Genomic DNA, 23,974 nt, shown 5'->3' on the forward strand with positions numbered 1-23,974 from the left:
CGATAATTGAAAGGTACAAAAGACCGAGAAAAGAAGAAAATGAAGGAAATCAAAAGATACCTAGTTAACGTACATGACTCTGGCGTATACAGAACATCCATTGATTCTGGCGAATTTAAGCCACGTTTTATAAATTGATCTACGAATCTTACGAAAAATAAATTTTAATCGTCTTTTATCGCAAAATAAAGTATATTTATCTCCATCAACGTATGAAGAAAAATTTAATATAAGAGATAAAAATGCTCGAGTAAAGTTGAAGAAATCGAAATACCTGGATAAAGATTTGGAAAGTCAACAGAAAGGATGGAAAATGCCTCGCAGAGAAATTCGAACGGGTACAGAGGAGAATAGAGCCATTGGAATTAATATTTATCAGTGATCATACAACACTCATTTTCAATACCAAAATGGATTTTCAATGTTTCTCGTTTTTCTTGTTGTTGCTATACTAGCGGCCTCGTGCTCCAGAACGTTCGCGGCCATTTGTCACGCCATCCGGGTTCTCCATCTGGGATAGTGTCGAACCCGACGCATTGCGGCCGTTTCGATACCACGTTGCAATATTTCGACACGTAACAAGCAACCCGTGAGGCGCATGATTTTTGCTTTAGGGAATTTACTCTGTGCTATCCTCTGGCCTCGAATGGGCAACTTCTGTAGCAACATATCCGTTGGTTCATCTTCTTTCTGTTTCTTTCTCTCGTTCTTCTAGTATCATGGGAGAGAATTTCTATTTTCTGAGATCAAGAGCATTTTTCTTTCACTTCGATGGCTTCCTGCTGGATATATTTACTTTACAAGGGTTCGTTGGAACTCGAGGAAGACTCGTTTAATTTGAATTTACTTGGTTGAGGTTCATTTCACTGCTTTCTATAATTAAAGCATTATTCTGTCCGGTGGATAGAGGAAATTTTAAATTATTTTCAGTCGCAAGGTTTGCTCGTCAAGAGTTATGATAGACGAATAATTTAAGGTGGAGAATCTAATTATCGGTTTACGTTATGGGTACAGTTTTCCATAGTGCAAGCGGAAGTTTTGATTTATTTTAGGTGGCAGATATTGAAAGTTACGATAGGAATCTGGGGTTAGAAAGTGTAGAATATAGAAGAGAATCTATTGCGTTGGTTTTTGTTGTGGGTACAACTTTTTTTATTTACGAGTATTTATTTTAAATCATGATTATGAAATATTATTGAAGATAGTATTATAACAATGCACTATATGCTGCGGATTTTTATGAATATAATTAAAGGAATTACATACGTGTGTAAAGAAATTAGGAGCTTGTTTTATTTATTAAATATTGTAAAGCGTATTTGTTTTTACAATTTTCATATTTTAACATTCTTTTATTCTTCGTTTCTCATTTTACTTATTTTCGAATATTATATATATGTTTTTTAAATACTTTTTATTTTTAATCTTTCCATAAATACGCAAATATTGGTAATTCGCAGTTAGTAAATTTGATTCCGTAAGAATGTTTAGTATTGTTCTGTATTTTACCTGAAGCGATAAAGTACAGGAAACGAAATGAAGTTGACCAAATAATCCTATTTAACGTTAATCTAGATACGGTTAAGGTTCAGTTGCAGAAGGGTTTTGAAAATTTCATTCGTTGGTCCGATAATTTATTTAGAGTATTGTAAACGTCCAATTTAATATCGATATTCCATGTGTTTGCTTAATTGGTATTATTTTATTCAGGTAATTTAATTATTGATACTTTGGCAGCGAATCTCTTAACGAGATAGCCCAAATTGGGCTGCATTAAATAATCAATATTAAAATCGACGTTTACGAAACTGAATTAAATCGAATAATCCATTTACGTATTTTGCAAATATCATCGATAATATATTAGAATTCGTCACGAATATTATCGAATTTCCCATAGAATGGAATGTTAAAAATATACAATGTTATAATTTATTCAAATCAAATATTTAATATCACATCGTACTTTTATGGTAAAAGTTTAATCGAATACATTTATTAACATATCAAACAGAAACCGAATTGAAATTGTGAAGAGATAATATTTAATTTCATAGATCATTTAATGTTGTTTTCCATGGAATTTAAATGACAATATGTATAACTATAAAACTTGGACGTCACAAAATTGAATTATCTTCACACTGTTTTGAAGATTAGATATTATTAAATGTTAATAATTTACGAGTTACTTGTAAATATTATTACATATTTCTAAAAATTAATTACAATCAATGTGAGAAGTACTAATTAATTTTCCATTCTCTGCTTTACCTTTAACATAAAATTCATTGGTACCAACTTTCCAATTATTTCAACTATTTTCTAATTAAATTCCATCGCATGTAGAATTAATTTCACGATGCAGACAAATAATTCCAAAACATATAAAGCTACTACCCTCTTTTTTATCTCGTGCTGCACATTTTATTATCACCACAACTAAAATAAATAAGAATATACTTGTCGCGCGACGTTGCTGGGACGCGAAACGTTGAAAGTAGCGCGTCGATAAAGACGAAACACGAAATGCCATTGGAAGGCGCGCCATAAATTCGTATTACCGCAAATGGTGGCCGAAAAGAAGCTTTCCTCCTGATACCAGCTTTTAATTCACCGTGTCGCGTCGTTTCGTTTCGTTTCCTGCCCGGAGCAAGAAATTCGATCGAGTTTCCGTAGCTCTGGAAGTGACTGGCCACCAACGGAATTCCTTGCACCGGTTGGAACCTCTCGTTTCCGAGTCGTGAAAATTTCGATTCACTGGTCATACGATGGTAGAACGAGGAACTTCAAACATTTCACTCGTTCATGAATGTAGGATTCGGATTAATTTGATCCGGTAGAAGCTGCTGGCGGCATCATACAGAATATTTTCAGAAGAAGGCTTTTTTCATATTTTTCCAGATTTTCAAACGTAATAGCGGATTTAAGTATAGAAGAATTATATAATGTACGTGACCGTTTTACGAAGCAAAAATTCGTTCTATTGCATCTATCGATCGGAAATGCATTTATTTTGTCACCAATTATCTCATCATACAACCATGACTACATGTAAAAGAAATTTTTAAGTAGCGAAAAAGGGAATGCTAGAATATGTTCAATTGGTCTCCGAATGAAATTCATTAAAACGTACTACGCCGTTCTGTGTCAAACTTTTATCGTTTAATATACATGGTGCATCTATGAAAAGTTGGAAAGCTCTAGAATATAGAAAATGCACGTAACATACAAGACTGTAAGAAATATCGAAAGCGAAGTAGTTGTTACAATGTTTTATGGAATAGAATAGATATAAACCTCTTCGTAGTCTCGTTGTTTCGCTAATGTTCGTAAAAGTTGTATAAAAATCTTCGGTCTACTCTAATCGCAATTTTATTCCCACATAAACTTTACATCCCCTTCTTTCCAACCTTTGTCAGGTATAGCGCGATAAAAATTCCTATAAAATAATCAAAATCGAATTACCAGTTACAATCTTTGTAGCTGCATATTCTTGGCCCGGTCTATCTGGAGGGTTCACCTGGTTCCACAAGACACAGTCCAGACCTCGTGGTCGCGAGCCAGTGGAAGAGGTGAAGCAGGCCGGGTAAAAAAGCGCGTGGATAGGTCGGGGGGATGAAAAACGCGTTTGCGTAGGGGTTGGTTGGCGCGCGTTCTCTCATCGCATATTCAACGCGATGGCACGTAGGTACACGTGTGTACCTGACGCTGCAAATGTAGAAAAAGGGGCGCTCCTCTGACTGATGTACGAGCTGGAAAATAGGGTGGTGGCTATATATATAGAGCTGGAGCGCACCACCGGAAGTGTGATTAAATGCCTACACGTGGTATGTATAAAGCGCTCGATTCCCGATGCTTGCCTTGCCCCCTGCAACCGTTTTTTAAACCAACTGTTTGTTCGTTATCGTTCCCAGTTTTTATTATTGACCTCGTTCCGCCGCGTTAAATTATGCAATTTTAATTGGAGACCTGCCAACCGGAGGTTTCCATGCTGGTCGAACAAACCATTTCGATGAAATTTTAGCACCATTGTAATTCTTGAAATTGCATTTCACTTGTTTCTTAGTATTAATTGGACGTTTCGTACTTTAAGTTTAAGGGGTTCTTCCCTTGTATTGTACGGGGTTAGTTAAGTGGCGAATGATCGTAAACGTTGCGTGATTGAAGCGCGTTCGAGTGCTCGGAATATTTTCCCCCTGACTCTTTGATGTAGTTTCTTTAGGAAACTAGAAATACGCGGGATTCTGGACACGAGTAACGAGCAATTGATTATTCGAATTTTCTTTTATTGGATTGTGCTTAGGTTGGGCCTAGGTATTAGATTATGCAATTTTAATTGGGAACCTGCTAACCGGGGGCTGGTCGAACAAACAATTTCGATGAGATTTTGGCACCATTGTAATTCTTGAAATTGCATTTCACTTGTTTCTTAGTATTAATTGGACGCTTAGTACTTTAAGTTTAAGGGGTTCTTCCCTTGTAGTGTACGGGGTTAGTTAAGCGGCGAATGATCGTAAACGTTGCGTGATTGAAGCGCGTTCGAGTGCTCGGAATATTTTCCCCCTGGCTCCTTGATGTAGTTTCTTTAGGAAACTAGAAATACGCGGGATTCTGGACACGAGTAACGAGCAACTGATTATTCGAATTTTCTTTTATTGGATCGTGCTTAGGTTGAGTTTAGGTATTAGATTGTACATAATATCTTTTCCATAGAGTAGCACATATATTTCTTTTTAATAGAATTTTTATCGCTATTGGTATTGGAAGAAATTGTTTAGGTATTTTCAGATACAAGAAATGATTCGTATTTTCCTGGAACGAGTAACAGAATGGTAGTACAACTCGTCGTATGCAAAGATTTACAACAACACAGACTTACGCACCTTTGGCGACAACCCTGCCACCAGACGCATTGCTCTTTTATATCGTTCGATAAATACTCGCAACGTACGCACGGCCAGTAAACTCGCCAGCGCAAGAAACACCAGGGTTGTAACCGGAATCGTGGTTGATATACGAGTTGGGTAAAAGTCGCCGCGAGGTTCGAGAGGGTTTGTCCGCGACACTGCATATGCAAACATCGGGTTAAACGGGATGGCGTGCGCTGCCAGAGGGGGCAGAATGTCGAGGGATGTCGACAAATTAAAAGTGATTCATTTTATTTTGCCAGAACTCGACATTAATCTTGCCGCGTACAGGTTGAAAGAAGTTGCCAACACACGGTAAGCAGATTTCCCTCCTGGCAGCTTTTATCGTTCGAATGGTATTAACTTAAAACCATGAAAAATTTCTATTTTCACTGGAATTTCGGCTGCAATTTTTGTTCGCCGCGCGCGTCACACAGTTATTATTTGTTCAATTAAATTTCCTTGCGTTCTCTTGCATTTGCGTGTTATTTTCCTCCGAATTTTGTACGCCAATCGATCTGCACGCATTACTTTTGGAAGCATTTCGGGTTTGTTGCGACAGATAAAGAAGTCGTGTTCATATTGTCGTATTCGCGCGATACTTGTTTCATAGGGGTATGAAATTGATTTATGAAAAAATAGCTATGTGTACGTGTATGTATGTATATTATGATTGATCAGATTGTATGGTTCGATAAAAAAGTTTCCAAGTTTTGTGGTTGAAGATTCTCAACGGTAGAACCTACAAACCCGTCAAAATGACGGACTTGGGATTTTATTTCTTGCAGATATTCTCTCCAGAAGTAATATTGAATTATCTTCAAATACAATTTACATTTAAGTTTATGTTTAGTTTATGTATATAATTAAGTTCTTTAAAGAAATAATATTAATAATTTATACAAATTTTTGGCTTTCTATCGTAGGGTATTTTTAAAACGAATTAATGCTTCGTGCATTGAAACAGGTTTCATTTTGCAGTCCCGTACAATCGAATTAAGTCACCGTATCGATTAATCGACAAATTACAGCCATCGCGAATATTTCAGAAAATACTCGGTCGCTGAAACCGTCGTTAAATAATTCGGCTGACATATTTTTCGATTATAACATTGTTCTTTTCAAAATGAAGCAAATCGATCGGTCGGGCATTAAAAATCCGACTGATTCGACAAAAGCGTCCTTCAAAATTCTCCAACGCGCCAATTCTCCCGTTAAAAATGCACCGAACCGTTGTGTCAGTCGAGACAATGAACGAAGCTGAACGATCGGTCGGAGACAAAAACGAGGGGGCGTTTTCAATTAATTAAGCCCGTTCGTTTGAAAAATCCATCGTCAAGGGGGCGGAGCGGTGTCAAACGAGCGCGTTATGGGATCGTTTATTCGCGTTCGACAAAAAGAGAAAAAAATAGAAAAAAGATTTTTTTTAATTAGAAAGAGGAAAAAGAGTGACAGAACGGCGAAGCGAACAAAATCGAAATAAAGTTGGCTAATTTGTCGTCCGTCCGGCTCACGCACCACCCGTTAAGCGTCGCTTTTCTCGCGCGCCCGTGCACGATGCATCGCCAGCGTCCGCCATCTCCGTTTCGGCTCGTATATCAGCCAAGACAGCGGGTGAATTTAACACAACGGTAAATAGAACGATAAACAAAAATAAGAACGACATAGCGGCTACGTCGGCCGCTTAATTTTACTGCCTCCAATTTATTCTGACGACTTTTATTCCTCTCTTCTCCTCACCCTTCTCTTCCATCTACTATTTCGCTTCTTTTTTTTCCCATGCTGGATTTTAACGCCTCGCCCGAAACGCGTGTCGCGATTTTCACGCTCCACACTAGCGATTTATTCGTTTTTATTATTCCGTTATTTATATTTTTTTCTCTTCCTCTCGATTTCCTAAATTGTTGTTTATCACTTTTGTGGATTACGGTCTATATGGCAGAATTTTTTAGATTTTTTAGATTTTTCGTGAGCGCAGGATATTAGTTATTGTATTGCAAAATAATTGCGAACAAAAGGATTCTTCTTTCTTTTATGGCCAATTGAATTTTATGAGCCGAAGCTACGTGCTTGAAGGTGCTTTAACAAATTTTTGCAGAATTCCAAATGTACGAAAATTTAACCAGTGTGACGGGTGGTGGTCCAATGAAGCAACTGCCAATCCAGGATTAAGATTACTATGTGTTTTTAGAGGCTTATACGGTTTTAGAGTATTTTAGATGGTTCTGAATCTTTGAGAATTGATGGAATTATTTTTCCATTGTTGCAGTGCAATTGATGTCCTACACGATATTGCACGACAGTATTATTCGCGATATAATAGATGCTACGATGTTGTAAACTGTGTAATATTACAGTAGCGTCGTTATATGATGTTAAATTGCTGTATATGAAATGTTTCCAAAATCGTTTCTAAAGTTTCAATTTGACGAATAACGCGCAATAAATTTCGTCGTATGGGTAATTGTTGTTAGTTATGTTCAAAAGGAAGATTAATAAGGTTTATTAATACAAATATCAGAAGCTTAATTATCTATTACAAATAATCAGAATATCCTCGTGATTTTTTATACATATGTGTAAGTATGAAATCTCTCTCTCTCTGTTTAATCATAAAGTAACATTAAAATCAGAAAATCAGCAAAAACATATTAATCGAGGTTCCCAGCTGATTATAATTTTATATATTATATATGAATATCTGATCTTTGGTCAATAAATCAACATATATATTTAATGATCAACGATCAAACATTATTTCTCTTGTTATAAATAAATACTTTCATCACATATATATAGAGGAAAAGTTAAATAGAATAAAGTAAAATCAAATAACGAGGGTTAAATAAAAATTATAGACATTTACTCCAAAAATATCGTCCAGAATTACATGTTCCATTTCCATCAAACGATACGAAAAACATTTTATCTCCCAAACCCTTGCAACCTTCTCGATTCTCCAGGCTCCTCAAGTCACAGGAGATTCCATCTTCGATAGAAACAGGCGGACAGAAACAGCGTTCAAAATACAAGCGAGATGAAAGTGTACCGAATCGCGAAGCAAACAATCGCGTTCGGTCAAGGTAAATAAACCGAACTCCCCAGAGGATTTCCTCTCGTCCCTCCCACCCACCCTCTTTGTCAAAAAAACAGTCAAAGAAAGGGAGCGAAGAAGAATGTGAAATATCAAAGGGAAGCAGGAAACAGAAGAGGAAACAGCTCGAAGTAATTCAAGAATACGTTGCGACCAAAATCCTCCCTCGAAACTTTACGATCTTCTTCTCTCTTTTTTCTTTGCCGCGAACAAAACCACCGACTGGCTGGCATTCCTTGCACGTTGTTTCGCTAATTGTAACTCCGTCGCCGCCCTTTGTTTCCACCATATTTTCACAGAGAATGAGAATTTTTGCTCGGCCTCTACTTCTTCTTTTCCAGCCTCTTCTCCGTCAACCCTTTTCTCGTCCCTGTTCCTTTGCTTTCCCTGTTTCTTGCTTTGTCTTCACGGAGGCGCGCGCGAAATTGGGGACATTTTCCGCGCCACCGTGAACACTCGCGAAATTAAAGTGGCCACACGCCTCCTCCCTTTCTCTTTTCCTTTCTTCCTTCCTGATGCTTTTCCTCTCTTTAGGAAACGTGGCCTCCGCGATAGCAACGTCCCCGCGTGACGGAAATTTATGACGGAAGATGCTCGGCGAAAATACGCGCGTACGACGTTCAGCGAGGTTTTCTTTTCTTTATTCTTGTCGGCCGTGCACCGAGCACCGCAGAGAAATAATTTTGGAATGCTAGGAGGTGTAGCGAGACCGTTCTTGACGATGTTGCACGTTGGAATTTATGTTAGGCTCGCGTCTTGCTTCCTTCTTTTTCTTGTTATTGCGTTTTACAATTTAACCAGAGGAACTTGTTCCAACTTTGTTCGTGTCTCTCAGCCTGAAAGCTTCGCGTAATATGTTGTAATAAAATACAGGTGGTGGTACGATATGATGATGGAATGATCTGCTGTTACGTAAGCGAAGAATACGAGGAAGGCCTCCGTGGAATGATCTTGAACCTTGTTCCTTCGATTCGCATTATACATTATAATACACTGGTGTACCGAATGCATCAAGTTTGGTATTACATTTTCTCTGAGCATGAGCTTGCTCTCTTACACGGTATTCTGAGGTACTATGATGTACATCGAGGTATAATGCAATTAAAATGTAACGCTTAAAACCAATTCTAATATACCATTTTCCAAAACTCTTAGGTGGATTTAATATAATTCAAATTTTGCGCGGTCTTTAACAATTTCTTAACAGATTCATTTAGTACTGGACAACTGCTCTGTTTATAATAATTTAGGAAACCTAATTTATGTTATTCATTTCTTTCTTATACTCTTTAAAGTAAAGTTTAGATTGAGAATTGTTTATTTTTACCTGCCTGGTCATTTCCAAAAATTAACCACGAGAAAATCATCTTTAAATATCGTCCATGAAATGACAGGTGAAAACATTGTCTACCAAACAAATTTCAATATTATCGCAAATACTAATAACGCAAATGGCCTGAAACCTCCGCGCACCACCGTATTTGATTACGCGAAAGCAAACGGAGAATATCATTGAGTTATCGTCGTTCCGTTAACAACAAACTCCCATTGTACAGGGATCGTTGGTGAAATTTATATATGGCTCTCCTGACGTTTGCGGAGCCGCAAGTTAGCCTCAAAAGGGACCAGATGCACTGGCGTTTCCAAGAGGAACTTGTTCCTCTTTTTCGCGCTTCTGGAAATTAATAAAATTAGTTTCTCGAATAAACGACACTCTCGAACAACCTGAGTGGATAACGAGTTTCTCGTGTCGGATTCGAACACTATATAAATATATATGGAGTACATATTCAATGGAAATATTCATATGATTTTTAATGGAAATACAATTACTAAATAATAATTCAGTTCAATTAATAAATATATTTTTTCGGGACCAGCGAATAAAACGTGACGAAGAAAACTGGAAGGAAAAAGGAGCGAGTCGCACAGGGAAGGAAGATATTCACGATGGTGAATTCGTAATTGTATTTCCATCGAATTTACCGACGATGAAGTAATTAAATGCCATTTCTTGCCAGCGGAAATGCGGTTAACACAGCTGACTCGCGAGAAGAGATATCAAGTTTCGGAATGATATGACGTTATTTCGAGGCTAATGTAGGTCGTGAAAAAGTTGCGGAAGTCCTCGACAGATTATTATGTTCTCTTATGGTATGCAGTTGATATAGATGAGCTTTTGTACGAGTTGTATTTATGTGAGTTTTTGATCGATCGAACTGATATTTAGCGCTTCGTTGATTAGTAATATTTGTTAGGAGAATAAGTTTTCTTTGAAATAGATAGGTTTGGGAAATTTCATCGAGGTTCGACTGTAGAGAATTTGCGATACAAAATGAAGCACAGTGCGATGAGAATTAATTTGGAAAATATTCCCTTTGCTTCGGTATTTTCGTTCTTTCGTTTCTTATTTTCGATTCTAATGTTTCTACGTATAAGATATACACGTTAAGACTAAAATTGAAATTAGTATGCATTATTAAATGGATTTTATTTATCCCTTTCGAATTCATACTTTTGGACGATTATAGGAGAAATTTCAATTGAAAACACATTTTCCTAGTGTTTTTATTTTTTATTTCATTGAAATGTAAGGGCTATTTTACCTTAAAATAAATATATTTATTAATTATAACTACATACTAGCTGCTCTTACTCTTATTAATTCCGATAACAACAGCAAGCAATGTTTGTATAGCTGAAATTGAACAACATTTTCGATCGAAATTCTGTTAAATTATATATCAATTTAGACAAAACACACGGCCCTGTGTAACTTCAGAATACGCGTTCGTATAACCGAAAGCACACCCTAACAACGTAATTCGGATAATGGAGGCTCACTTATGAGTTCATAGTGACTGACGCTAAACAAAATGTGGTTCGTATAAACGAGCCGAGAATAAGCGAAGTTCCGCTGTACTTATTCAATTTTATGAATTAAATTTTCTTAAAAGTGGCGCATGTGTGTGGAATAATGGTTGAATAATGGCATAAAGCGCGAAAGAAGCCATGAACCTAGAAAAGCGGCATCGAACTAATTCCTATCAGCGTAGCACGGCGTAGCCAAAGCAATTTCCTGAAACTTCCCTCTGGAGAAATGCCTCTAGAGCTTCTTAAGTTTCCCAAGAGGAAATACCTAGTAATTTTCACGTTGCCGGTAAATTTCGTTTCCCGTTTCTCGTTATCGTCTCGTTTAAGCTTTTCGTTTCGCGCGCCGTTCAATATCCTATAGCATCAATGATAACCGTCTTTCGTAGGTACAATGGAACGCGTATCTTACTGTTCCACGTTAGCATCCTTTTAGTCGAGAAAAAAGAAAAAAAAAAAAAGAGGAGACATATAATTTTTATCGAACGGCTCGTTCTGATCAGAATTTGACAGGGCACTAATTGACCTTGCGATAATTCTTTCTGTTACAGGTTCCCGACCTGCTCTGATATTATACCCAAGTTTCATTACCAATCGTTGAACAGTACAGGTATGCTGTTTCGAAAATTATAGTTAGTATTCTAGATAATGAAACGTGAAATAATGATAATAATTAAATGTATATAGAATTGGTGAATATTTGGCGAAATATTTGAAAAGGATATTATTCTTATTTCGTACAAAATATGCACGTGCTGCTCTGCGTCTCTTCTTGTTCCTGATACGAGAAATATCTTTCAAATTAGTCGTCTTAAGACACAAATATTTTAATCCTTTGCACTCCTATGTCGAGTCGACATCAGTTTTCATCTCAGGAGCTCCTTTGTCGAGTCCCACTCGACGTTCCTTCAGTCCCACCTTTTTTGTGAAACGTGCGAAAGAAAACCAGGATTGCATCCTGGAAATTGTTTCAAGATATATCACACTTAAAAATTACAAAATACAACAATAGTGTGAATAAAATTGGTATTTAAGTGAATTTATTTAAACTATCTTATTTTTTAGTTAAAATAAAGTTCAAATAAAACACTTAAAAACGTTGGGAGTTGCTGCTAACGAAATTGAAATAAAATTCGGAGTGCAAAGGGTTAATACCTTTTAAAGAGTGTACCTTACGAAGAAAGGTACATGTACAACGTGTGAGAAAATATCTAATTTCGTTTTAGAAAACCGTCTGTCTTCGAAACTTGAAAAAAAAAGACCATCGGGGTAGAAAATTATAAATCATAATGTGGGCCATTACTTTGTCATAATTTTTTACTACCGATAAGAGTAACTTTGCATACAAGAAATTTCTAAGAAATTACCAAGAAGTCACTAATAACATAGAAAAATTCCTACATGCGAGAAATCACGGAAAAGCAAAAAATTCTTTAGCACAGTAAATCACTCGCTGCGTAGAAAATCCGTCGTGATAAAAAATTACAAAGAACAACCAACACCGCGGAAAGTCTCGATTTCTGTAAAGCACAATACATTTTATTGGATTTTTCAACGAAAGTCCTTTGATCGTTCACGCACACTGCACATTTATTACTGTAGATATGGAAAATATTAATTCCACGTATAAAACAGCAACGAATCGTCGTGTCGGGACGAAACGATTCTTCGAACACACGATCGAATCTCATTTCTCGCGGCGACCGGGTAAAGAGGATTTATCGAATTTCACGTTTCACGAGAAATTTATTCGGAGCCAACGACCACGGTCGCGAGCTGCTGGAGTTACGGTGGTTGGCTGTCGACGATTATTAAGTACAGCAAAAAGCTTTGTGCTCCCTTTTCCTTCGCAAATCGTAGGAATACCAATGACACAGCCTCGTGGCTACGGGATTCTAAACGAAGAAAATCACCGTGGCACGTACAAAAAGCGTTGTTACGTTTGATTGTTTGTAGTGGAAAAAATGGGTGGTACTTTATCTTTATGGCATTACCCATCATTAAAGAATACGTGATGTCATGAATATTATCTATCGAGTCGATTTTACATGTTAAAACGGCGAAGAAAGTTCCTGTAGAAAAATATCGTTTGAGATTTATTTTCTAAATTATAAACAGTTTCATTTGATGCTGGAAATAATATCGATCAACTGAATTGAAATCAATGAATCTTTCTTTCTATTTTACTCATATTTCTCAGTTTAATATGACAGTCGAAGTCCCATGTGACGCATGTCACAAAAATTACAACACATAATAACACGAGACAATTCTTAATAAACGTTGAATAAGTTGTAGCCATTTTTATCGATTAATAATTTTTACCTACGTTTATAGATCACGATAGAATCGACTGTGACTAAGGTTACAAATTTTCCAAACCGTACAATACTCGTACTTTCGAAATATCCCGCGAAACAAAGGCTGAAACCGGCTGATGTCTGATAAAAGAGCTCGCCGGGTATGCAGGATAAAAGGATGGCTAGGGAAACTAGATCGATATTTCGAGACTCGACATTTCGACCGTCTGCCTCCGCGTGAAAAACTTTTCATATTGAGGCGAATGGATCCGTGATCGGTAACGTTTCTTTCCAAACAACAGACAAAGTTATCTGCGGAATGTGATGAATGTCTGAAATGTCATTTTTGCTAGTTTCTTTTTTGAAATGTGCCGGGTTGAATTGGTTCAATTCTTGAACCGGGCTTCAGATGAAACGTTTTTCTTACGTTCGATTTTCCTTACGATTGCAATCAGTAGATTTTTCAAGGGTCCAATGTAAAAGGCCGTGTTTTTACGTATCGCCGAGAGTTTTGACGCATCGTTTTACGCTCCATTATAGTTCGTTCGATCAGCTGTTTATCTTTTTTACCGAGAAGAACGTGACGATACGTTTTAACAGCTTCTAGTTGTGAAACGTGATGCTATATCGATACTAATTTTGACCTCCTATAGTTTTTAACTTCCCATAGCGTGACGTATTTTATTCGGTCATCGATAAATTGCGAATTTTTATGCAAATTTATATTTTTTAGGATGCAATTTAAAAAGTAGTATTTAGATGGATATTCGTTTTACTGGTTAAAAATGATAAAGAGTATTTCATTTTAACGCTACATCGATACCTTTTTAATCTTCTATAATGTGACGTATTTTAATCGATGATCGTTAGATCGCGAATTTTTATGCAAATTTATATTTTTCAGGATGCAATTTAAAAAGTAGTATTTAGATGGATATTCGTTTTACTGGTTAAAAATGATAAAGAGTATTTCATTTTAACGCTACAGCGATACCTTTTTAATCTTCTATAATGTGACGTATTTTAATCGGTGATCGTTAGATCGCGAATTTTTATGCAAAACTATACTTTTCAGGATACAATTTAAAATATAGGATTTGGTTGGTATATTCATTTTATTGATTAAATATGATAACGAATACGTCATTTTGGATACTTTATGCGCGTACATAATATATCATATACATTCTATGCATTTTTACATTTTACATTTTTCACAAGTCCATAAAAATTCGCGGTCTGATTGTCAAATTCTATGCAAATCCAGCGAGTGTTCCATGCAATATCGTTTCCGATGGTCGGGCAACCTGCAGACTATATGTCAAATTTTATAAGCCAAAACAGAATAAATCCGTATTTATTGTCTATCGCGAGATTAAAGCAACTTGTCAGAGTCGACGAAAGCCACGCTGATGTAATTTAGAAGGAGCACCATAACCGGCGGAAATAAACAGAAGACGAAGTTGTTTGAAGAACAGATCAGCGTGGTGAACCACCTCTTTCGACCTAACGTTTTCAAAGACCCGGAAACTGAGCGGGTTAACCAGTGAAATTCGAGGATGATAAAGATAACGAGGAAAGAGAGGAAAGCAAGATGCTTCGACTAGTTGTAATTTGTTTCTTTGCGTCCCATAGCGCGACAATTTGGCTTCGAATTAACGGAAATCCTCGGATCGAGAATGAAAGAAGGAACGCGCGGTTGGATGTCATAAAGGTAGGAGAGAAGAAAAAGAGCAGAGACGTGGAAAAAGTTGCCTTTGAAAGGAATAGATAGCTACTAGAAGACTTTTACTGGCTTTAATCCTTTGTCATTTTATATCGAATCGAATTCGATATCAATTTCGTTCTCTTTGTCGTTTGGAGTTGACGCGACCAGCTCGTTATTTCATTTTACGATTGCAATTTTCCAAATTGATTAATCCTTTGAGAATTGATCGTATTAATGTGTTATTAGTGCGTGTATACGTGTAGTTTCTTGCTTAAATTTGTCGATATTGTTCCCTGAGAATCGAGAGGTTTTCTAATATATGTGGCGAATACAACTTTCACGCATGTCAACTATTTTATTAAATATTAAAGTTCTATAAGTTTTATAAAGAAATAATAGACGCACAATGTTTTTTATCTTATATTAGTTTATTGAATTATGCATGAATATAATAATGGAAATCGAACGAAATGGATGATACCTAAGTCAATAAAATAATATAAAACAGAAATTGTTGTTCATCTATTATCACCTTACTGTAATATCGTAGAATAGCTTTGATTGGAGATCGGCTGAAAATAGAAAAAACCGTGTACGTCGTGTTTCTGTGGTTCGTTTACATTTAAGAATGCCTACGTGACTAAAGGCACGTAGTTGGTAGTTCTTACATAGGTATGAGGGAAACAATAGACAACGTTAGAAGAAGGACGGTTTCGCTATCCAAGGCGAATCGAAAAGTGTGCGTGTTGCGAGAATCAGAGCTAATTGAGTCGTCGAAGAGTAGAGTCGTTAGAGGTTTCGAGTCGTCGAAGAGTAGAGTCGTGAGAATTGATAGAGTTGTTAGAGAGAGAGAGAGTATGCGTGTTAGATTCGTTGTGACGAGAGTGGTCAAATAACTGTAAAGTTATTTGATATAGATACGAGTATTGCATTTAGTTTCCGTTAAATAAATATCGTTCTCTGTCCAATTTATATTTGTATATTCAATTTAATATTAATAAATTGTAAGTAATCGGGAAAAAATTTCTATCCTTATTTTCCGATATTACATTACGAAATGAAAGAAATTTTTCGGACAACCTAATAGTCGATCATGTGGTATAACACATAAAAATTGGAGATGAACTGTATATTGTAAAGAGCATATTTGCATGTTCTTAACATACGATCGCTCGGTATTTAAGGACGTATATCGTAACGTTTCTTACAATAATAACAAAATATTTCTTCCGTATTAATTTGTTGCTAATCCGTGACTAATCGAATCTGTCGTATGATTTTATATAATATATTACATGTCACATATATTATATACGAAATTTGCATACAGTGATTTAGTTAGATTAGAAGAATCGGACATTAGGAGACGATCGATTTTAAAAGCTAGTTAAGTCTAAAAAGTAAAGCGCACACTAATTAATCCTTTGTAACGTGTAACTTCAAAGTTACATACTGATATATCCTCCGGGATAGCACAGAATTGTACACGGAGCATATTACCCGGACGTCGAACACGGCCGTATGATATTTTAACATGGCGATCGATATTTCGCTGTTTTATACTTCGCTGAATAATGCACTATCACAGAAGCGCAGTATTTCTTAACTGTCGTGCAACTCCTACCAATCAAGTACAACACTGCCATTTAACGTGTTAACTCAGTGGCTCTTTAGCCAGGGAACTTCTGACACGAAATGAAAAATGAATAAGGGGAATGAATCGTCGGTAGCAGATGGGATTTGCCGGGACGTAATGGGACGGATACATTGCAGTATGTGCGGTAGAATTAATAAAAGATTAATCGATAAAAAATTAAAATAGGACACACGTGATCGTTCGTATAAATCTTTCTCTTGTAGACTTTTTTTTCCTATTTAACATTTATACGATTTCAACGAACTGTTTAAAATGTATAGGTAATTGCGACATTTAAAGAATAAAACACATGTAATGGAGCCTTTTAATATCGAACCTTTCTCCTTATTCAACCAACTTATATTTAAGAAAGAACGAGACTTTTGTAATGGATAGCAAATTTGAAAATCTCCTTTCCACCCAATATTCTATACATATAAAACAGGAAAAGGTCGAATTTTAAAAATCAACAGGCTATCGTGTTTGCTTAGGATGAAAACTGAACTCTCTGGACTTGGATTACGTAAGATTTCACGAGGATCGAGTGTAACTATGGAATGTATATTGAAATATGCGTGCAACAGCAATTCGAAGAGTCAGAAATCGTGAAATACGAAGGAGTGAGAGGTATGGAATAACTTGGAATTGGGAGACAAAAGCGGAATATGAAACGAGGACGGACGATATAGACGCGGAAAGGTGAAATCTATCGAGTTCCGGAGTTATTTCGTTATTTCCGTTGGTGGAGCTTTCGAAGTGGACCGGCAGGAAGTTTATGGGATTACTTTTTGAATGGCGCCATCGGGCACCGTGGAGTGGGGCGGTGAAAACGAGATTCACGTGACGACTGGATATGCGAGATTATTTCATTTCATCCTATAACAGACCATTCTGCCGTTTAAATCTATCGATGCTGCTTAAGGTCCATCTTGCTTTACGCTCTTATTCTGTTTTTCTTCCAGCTCGCGGAACATCGAAATTTAAAATCCCTTTTCCAACTGTATCGCGAATTAACTGTTTCTAATTTACTAAACTTTCTAACTTAAGTGTTACAAATCAATAGACGATCAAAAAATTCTAAAAAGTCTGGGATGTTGTATATACATAGGTCAATAAAATTCTTATTTCCGAATATTTTTAATATTTATATTCGACATTTTTTTTAATAGTTTCTAACTACATCTTTCAAAAATATGTAATTTTCCAATTCACATATGTCTCATTTATATGTATATGTTTCATATATATACGAAAAAATACAGATTACGGCGGGGTTTCTGTTTAGAGAGCAGGAAATATTCGATTCTCGTAAATCCTAACTCCGTGCGTTATTATTATACTTCGTCAACTCAGTTTTGTCAGTTTACAAACCGCTGGAGATGGAATAGTTAAGAATTAGGGCGACAATGTGTGGACTATGGGTGTTCATGCGTTTAATTGGAAAGCGCGAAACTGCATAGAATTCACATGATAAAGGAAAATTATAAAATATTCAAAACGAAGAGTACGGGAGAAGGACAGGATAGCTGACATTTCTCGTCTTTTTACGGGAGAGCAATTGTATAGTTTTGTAGCGGCATATGCGTCTTAGGACGTTTCGATACGAAAATACCTCACATAGTTGTTTTGCCACAGAGGATTAACACTGTACGACGCACTAAATGTAATAAACAAACTCTGGACAAAGCAATTTCGCTACGTGCAACCTACAACCGACAAGTTCAAACCTTCCGGTATCTCCCTCGAACAGAGTTATAAATAGTCTACAGAATCTATAAATAGACGACCAAAAGTCCTCCAAAAGTCAGTTAGTCGAGCCAATAAGTATAACAAATCAGTCTAGCGAATCAGCATAATAATTAGTATCAGTACCGCAGTATCTTCTAACGAATATCATCAAGCGAGCAACGCTTGCGATTAATTTGGTATTCTACATTTTAAAATATCTGTAAACATAGTTAATTAAATTAACTCGCCTCGTTATTAATTAAACCAACAACACGTCTCACCTTCCACCACAGTTTGATATGTTGTTGCGTATTCGATATACGTGTTACCAGAATTACTTGTGCATTTAGTTTCGGAGTCGAACACGTATGGTTCGATCTTCTTCGTAATTTTCAAAATATTTATTTTTCAACAAATTTTAAATGTCACTTGTCTTAACACGTTGACTGCCACGACACCCGCATTCGGGTGACGCTTATTTGACTACTTGCGAAAAATCGTCGTAGGTATTTGAAAAGATATTCCAGAGGAAATAATAAAACTATTGAATTGTTATAAAAGTAATACGAAAATGGTTTATTACAAAAATTATTTACTCGCATTACTAAAATATCGATGGGAGTACTTAGCAGAGAATGCTTAGCAGAGATTTCAGTGAAAACACGCGTGGCAGTCAACGTGTTAACCCTTTGCACTCCTATGTCGAGTCTGACTCGACATCAATTTTTATCTCAAGAGCTCCTTTGTCGAGTCCGACCTTTTTTGTGAAACGTGCGAAAGAAAACCAGGATTGCATCCTGGAAATTGTTTCAAGATATATCATACACTTAAAAATTACAAAATACAACAATAGTGTGAATAAAACTGATATTTAAATGAAATTTTTTCTTCTTTTATTCATTTAAATTGTCTTATTTTTTAGTTAAAGTAAAGTTCAAATAAAACACTTAAAAGCGTTGGGAGTTGCTGCTAACGAAATTGAAATAAAATTCGAAGTGCAAAGAGTTAATGATTGTACCTATGATTTTTACGAGATAACGTCAACTTACAAGCCATCCTTAAACTTACATCTGTGAACTTAACAGGTTGTTCTCATTTCTCCTTCGTTATAGAAAAAGAAAACTATCAGTCAATAAATTAGTAAAACTGAAGCAACAAATAAATAGACGATCAAAAAATTCTAAAAAGTCTGGGATGTTGTATATATATTGGTCAAATAAATTCTCATTTCCGAATATTTGTAATAATTATATTCGACTTTTTTTTTTAATAGCCCGTAATCAAGCAAAAGTCGTGCAGTTATCAGTTTCCTTGATAATTCATTTGTATTCTAACGATTGAAAAGGGTCCGGCTAAAGGTAGATGAGAATTCGGCGAATAGAGTCGGTTTCGTGCAAGTTCGTTAGAATATTTTCACGATGGTTAACTGCATCTCCGCGGTATCGTTCGGACTCTATTCGACGTCCATTCTTATGTTAATTTATCGCCCGCCAACTAATACGCGGCATAATGGAACATGGATTTATTGCCCGCAATTTATCACGATGAAAAGGGAGATATTATTGGAGGAATTGCAGGGGTTAGCGTTGCGGAAGAACGGGATCGGGAATTTCAATGGAAATACCGAATTCGCGGGTTTACATAAAAATAGGGGACCGGTTCTTGGGCAATTATGGGAGGATAATAGCGATGAAAAGAAATTTTCTAGAGAAAATCGTTGAATGAGAATACAAATTGAGGAGAATTTCGCGAAATCGAGATAACGAAGAAAAATGGTGAAGGAGGAAGTTGAAGGAGAAAAAGAGAGAAATAAGGTTTAATAAAATTAGAAGAAATAAAGTTAGGCAAGTTAAATAAAGTTTGGAAAAAAATTGCGTAAAATCATGACGGCCAGGTTTAAGAACTTTTCAGAAGTAGAAGAAGTTGAAGAAACACAAGACGAGAGAAAGCGGGGGGCGACTCGATAAGGCTGCGAACATTTTGCGAAATCGAGAGTAGTAGTTTCAGGAAGCTTAGAAAACTCGGGAGAATTTCAGAAAAAAGAGGACCATGAATCTGGTCAGAACCAGAAACCATGCTAAGTCAGGAGAAACAGTTAAAAGAAGAAAGAAGTAAAGAACAGATCGATAAACCTAAGAAATATTTATTGTTAGCAAATTTAAAAGCGTGTGGTTCCGAGCTTCTTGTGGGTGGCAAACGAGATCGAAAGGTGGGCTAGGAAAATTCGAAGATTCTGAGAACCTGAGGGAAGACAGTTTTGTCTTGTCATAGAATGTGCAGAAATACAATTGACAAATAGAAAATGATAAAATCTTTAGAAATACAAAATAGGAAATGTTAGGGAACTTAAAAAATAAAATGTAAAACTATGATATCGAAAAAGGAATTGCTTCAAGGAAAAAGAAATAACTATAGAGAAAATGAAAAGAGCTTGAAGAACTTGGTACTATAATTTACAGAATGTAATTAAATCTAATCCAAAACTTGGAAATCGGAAACTGTCATTTAAAACTATGCAATTATTTAGAATACTTTTATTAGAAATTATACAAAACTATTCAACAACTTGTGATTATAATTTACAAAAATAAAAAACGATAAATAAAGTCAGAATTATAAAATAAAAATGTTGAAGTATACGATAGATATACTTAACGTAGGAGGAAAATTGGACAGCAATTAGTATCTGGAACAAAGATTACTTTGAAATATTGAACGGACGATGATCAAGGCTGATTACTCGAGAGGTTGGTCACTTGTTAAGTAATCGCTGCGCGTGGAAGCAGTTTTCGCCGGTTTGAAATTTGCAGGAAGGACCTCCTGGTGTTCTGGCTAATCGGTCGCGTTAAGATCTATTTACAAAATCACGGATATTTATAGTTGCACCGATTCTGATGCAAATGAAGAAACCGTCCAGGCCCGTGACTCGTCTTCTGATAAAGTCATTTGTCCCGTTTACCGTCTGTGTTCTACTTGAAATTATCTTGCACGCTCTTCCTGCGCCCGATAAGCCCACGTACAGAGAAAGAAAGATTGCTGTCTGACATTTCATTGGAATCTTCTTCGCGAAATCTTGGCAGAGAAATGGAACCTACGCATAATATTAGCGTTTATTTCTTTCTCGTGTCATGATGAACTTTGTAAAAAGTATTTGTGAATGTTTTGAACTATTTCGTATAACTTGTACAAATTAGTCGTATAATCTTAGTTTTAATCTGTTTTTCTATCATTTGTAAACTTTGTAAACATCTTTGCACGTGGAGATTGGTGTCTTTAAATCGAAATACATATTATCAATTTTTATATATATTTCATTTACTATTTGTAATTTAATATTTCTCTTCGTTCATTAAATGTGTTATACACGCAGAGAAAATCACAATTGAGTATTGGAAATAATTAAGTGAACAAACAAAAAGTTTTTTTTTATTTATTTAAATTTTACAATTTGTCCAGTAGGACATTTGGTAAAATATTATAGCTTAGTGGTATAATAATATAACATGTGGGTGGCTACCCCTAGCGGGGTACCATCTTCGTGTTTGTTATGTTATATCCTTTGTGACAAACAAAAAGTGGCTTTAAAGAAGGCAGATCTTCTCGTTGCTATACTTATTTACATATTTGTAAACGAGAAGCTATGTATATTCTATTTAATTATCGTGAAAGTTTGAGGCCTAAAATTTCAATTTAATAAACGGCTCGATAAAGATTTAAAATCGTTACCGAGGATAATTAACGTATTTATTCCCGATATCTGTTCGCGTAAATATCGTCCCCCTGTTTTTCGGATTGTCGTCGAAATCCTCGCCATTTATCAGCGTGCCGTTTTTTCGGTCGAGTAACGCGCGACGCTGGATAATTGTGCGGAATCGCGTAATCCGTTTAAGGGGCGCAATTTTGTCGCGTCGAATTCGAGCTTCTGATTGCGTTTACTCGTTCGGATACATCGCCGTGTCTGTTTATCGAACGATAGCGATGGCTCGCGCGTGCAAAATTACCACGATTCGTAACGCATCTGGACCCTGGTAACGACTACGAATAATTTTTCATCTCTTCTATCTCTAGCCAACGGGATATCTCTGTTCGCGAACTGAAACAGAAGTTGGATGCAAGAAGAATCTTAGTACCAAAAGTAGGTTTCGAAAAAATTGTTTCTACTTGATTTAATTGAAATTAGGTACTTTTATATGTAGCAATGTCTTTCTCTTCTTCTTCTTTTTTTTTTTTATTAATATTTAAGACTCAACTAGAGGTCTTCCCTTTAGAGGATTTCCTCTTTTTTAACTTATCCACAAATGTTCGGAAATTTATTATTTCTCTTTTGTAGTTTCGTTGGTTTAATGACAATTCTGGACTGAGTTGACGAATAGAATTAATTTAAATTATTCCTACTCTTCTCGGGCCTTTTTGGTGTAACAGAGACAATTATAAAAAACGAATTGAAAAAGATCGTTTACTAGTATCGTTTTTTAATATCTGCATTGTATGAGTATGTAATATTTGAGAAGAATATATATGTATCGGAATTGTAAAAATTGTTTAACCCCTTAACCTACAACTACGGGCATAGCCCGTGGTACGATGATCGGGCCAAATATAATATATAATATAATATATAATAGCTTGTTTACGTTTTCGGCCCAAAATTCTCGAACGTAAATCGTAGGGTAAGGGGTTAAAGACTGTAGTATCTAGGTACATGTATTTTTATCGAAAAATATGAAAGAGAAATAGGATTTTAGACCAAATAATAGTTTTAGACTAAAAACTGTTGGTGTGCTTTTTTGAGGAAAATCGTAAATGAACTTTTTGATCAATTTAATAATGTAAATAAAATCTAGTTTATATATGAAGATGCAAATAAAATTTTGTCAACTAATCGTCGACTAAAAAAATTTCTCGTAACTTCGTCAATTTTACAGACATGCGGATGAAATTTGTATAGAACGATGAAGAATCTATCTATATATTTTATGTAGAAGAAAAGTCAAATAACTCATACATCCAGCAGCACGATTATTAATAGCTATGATACGTGTAAAAATAAAAATAAAAAGATAACGAATCGGTAAACAAAAGTGGAAAAAACGTGTTGGCGTCGGTCCAACGTTTTTCGCGCGTTTATCTCCAATATTTGTATTCCTGTTTATGGTACTTCGCGATGAAAACTGCTCCCCAACTCTATGGTACCAGTACACACATACACTTTCGTTCATTCGCACTCTCACCCTCGATAATTTCAACTCAATTTTCGCTAGCTCTCTCATTTCTACTTTTTCTCTCACTTTCGTCCGTGTGTTTACTTATGAAAATTTCCTTCACACGCAATATTTTTTTATGAGCACGAGTGAGAAAGTTTTTCTCAGTTTTCTTTCTCCTTTCATTCGTCAGTATCTTTTTTCAGTTTTCTTCTTTTTAACGCAGACTTTCCAGACTTCTTCATCCTTTCCCTTTCTTTTTCTTTTTTTTCATTCTTTTTTTTTTGTTATTCGTAGTAGTCAGAGATTTTCTGTCGTGTACTTCCTTTTTTCACCTCGACTATTTTCCTACTAGGCACATTTTTCTCTCCTCTGTTTGCTGCGCGGTTAGCTTGAATCCGCTTCAATTTTCCCTTTCCGTTAAAGTTACCTTTTTTCCGTACGTCTTTTCTGTCATTTTAGCTTTTGTTATTACATTTTATCAGATTTTATATGGAAACCTTTTATCATCCAATACAGTGCATAA

At 35.9% G+C, this 23,974-nt stretch overlaps 1 protein-coding gene across 11 annotated transcripts in view; it reads left to right on the forward strand.

Moving 5' to 3' along the window:
- LOC126871347 (prolyl 4-hydroxylase subunit alpha-1) overlaps positions 1-23,974 on the forward strand; it is a 378,752-nt gene that overhangs the window by 181,951 nt on the left and 172,827 nt on the right. For 8 of the 11 annotated variants that reach the window (XM_050630037.1, XM_050630038.1, XM_050630036.1 and 5 more), the window contains one exon: positions 11,427-11,485. The exons of 2 other annotated variants lie outside the window; for them this stretch is intronic. In XM_050630037.1, the coding sequence (XP_050485994.1) occupies positions 11,427-11,485 (59 nt within the window). Of the gene's footprint in view, positions 1-11,426; positions 11,486-22,315; positions 22,383-23,974 lie in introns of all 11 variants that reach the window. One more of the 11 variants, XM_050630041.1, reaches the window with a different exon arrangement.

This window comes from Bombus huntii, chromosome 11 (genome assembly GCF_024542735.1).
Source record: "Bombus huntii isolate Logan2020A chromosome 11, iyBomHunt1.1, whole genome shotgun sequence".
NCBI lineage: Eukaryota > Metazoa > Arthropoda > Insecta > Hymenoptera > Apidae > Bombus > Bombus huntii.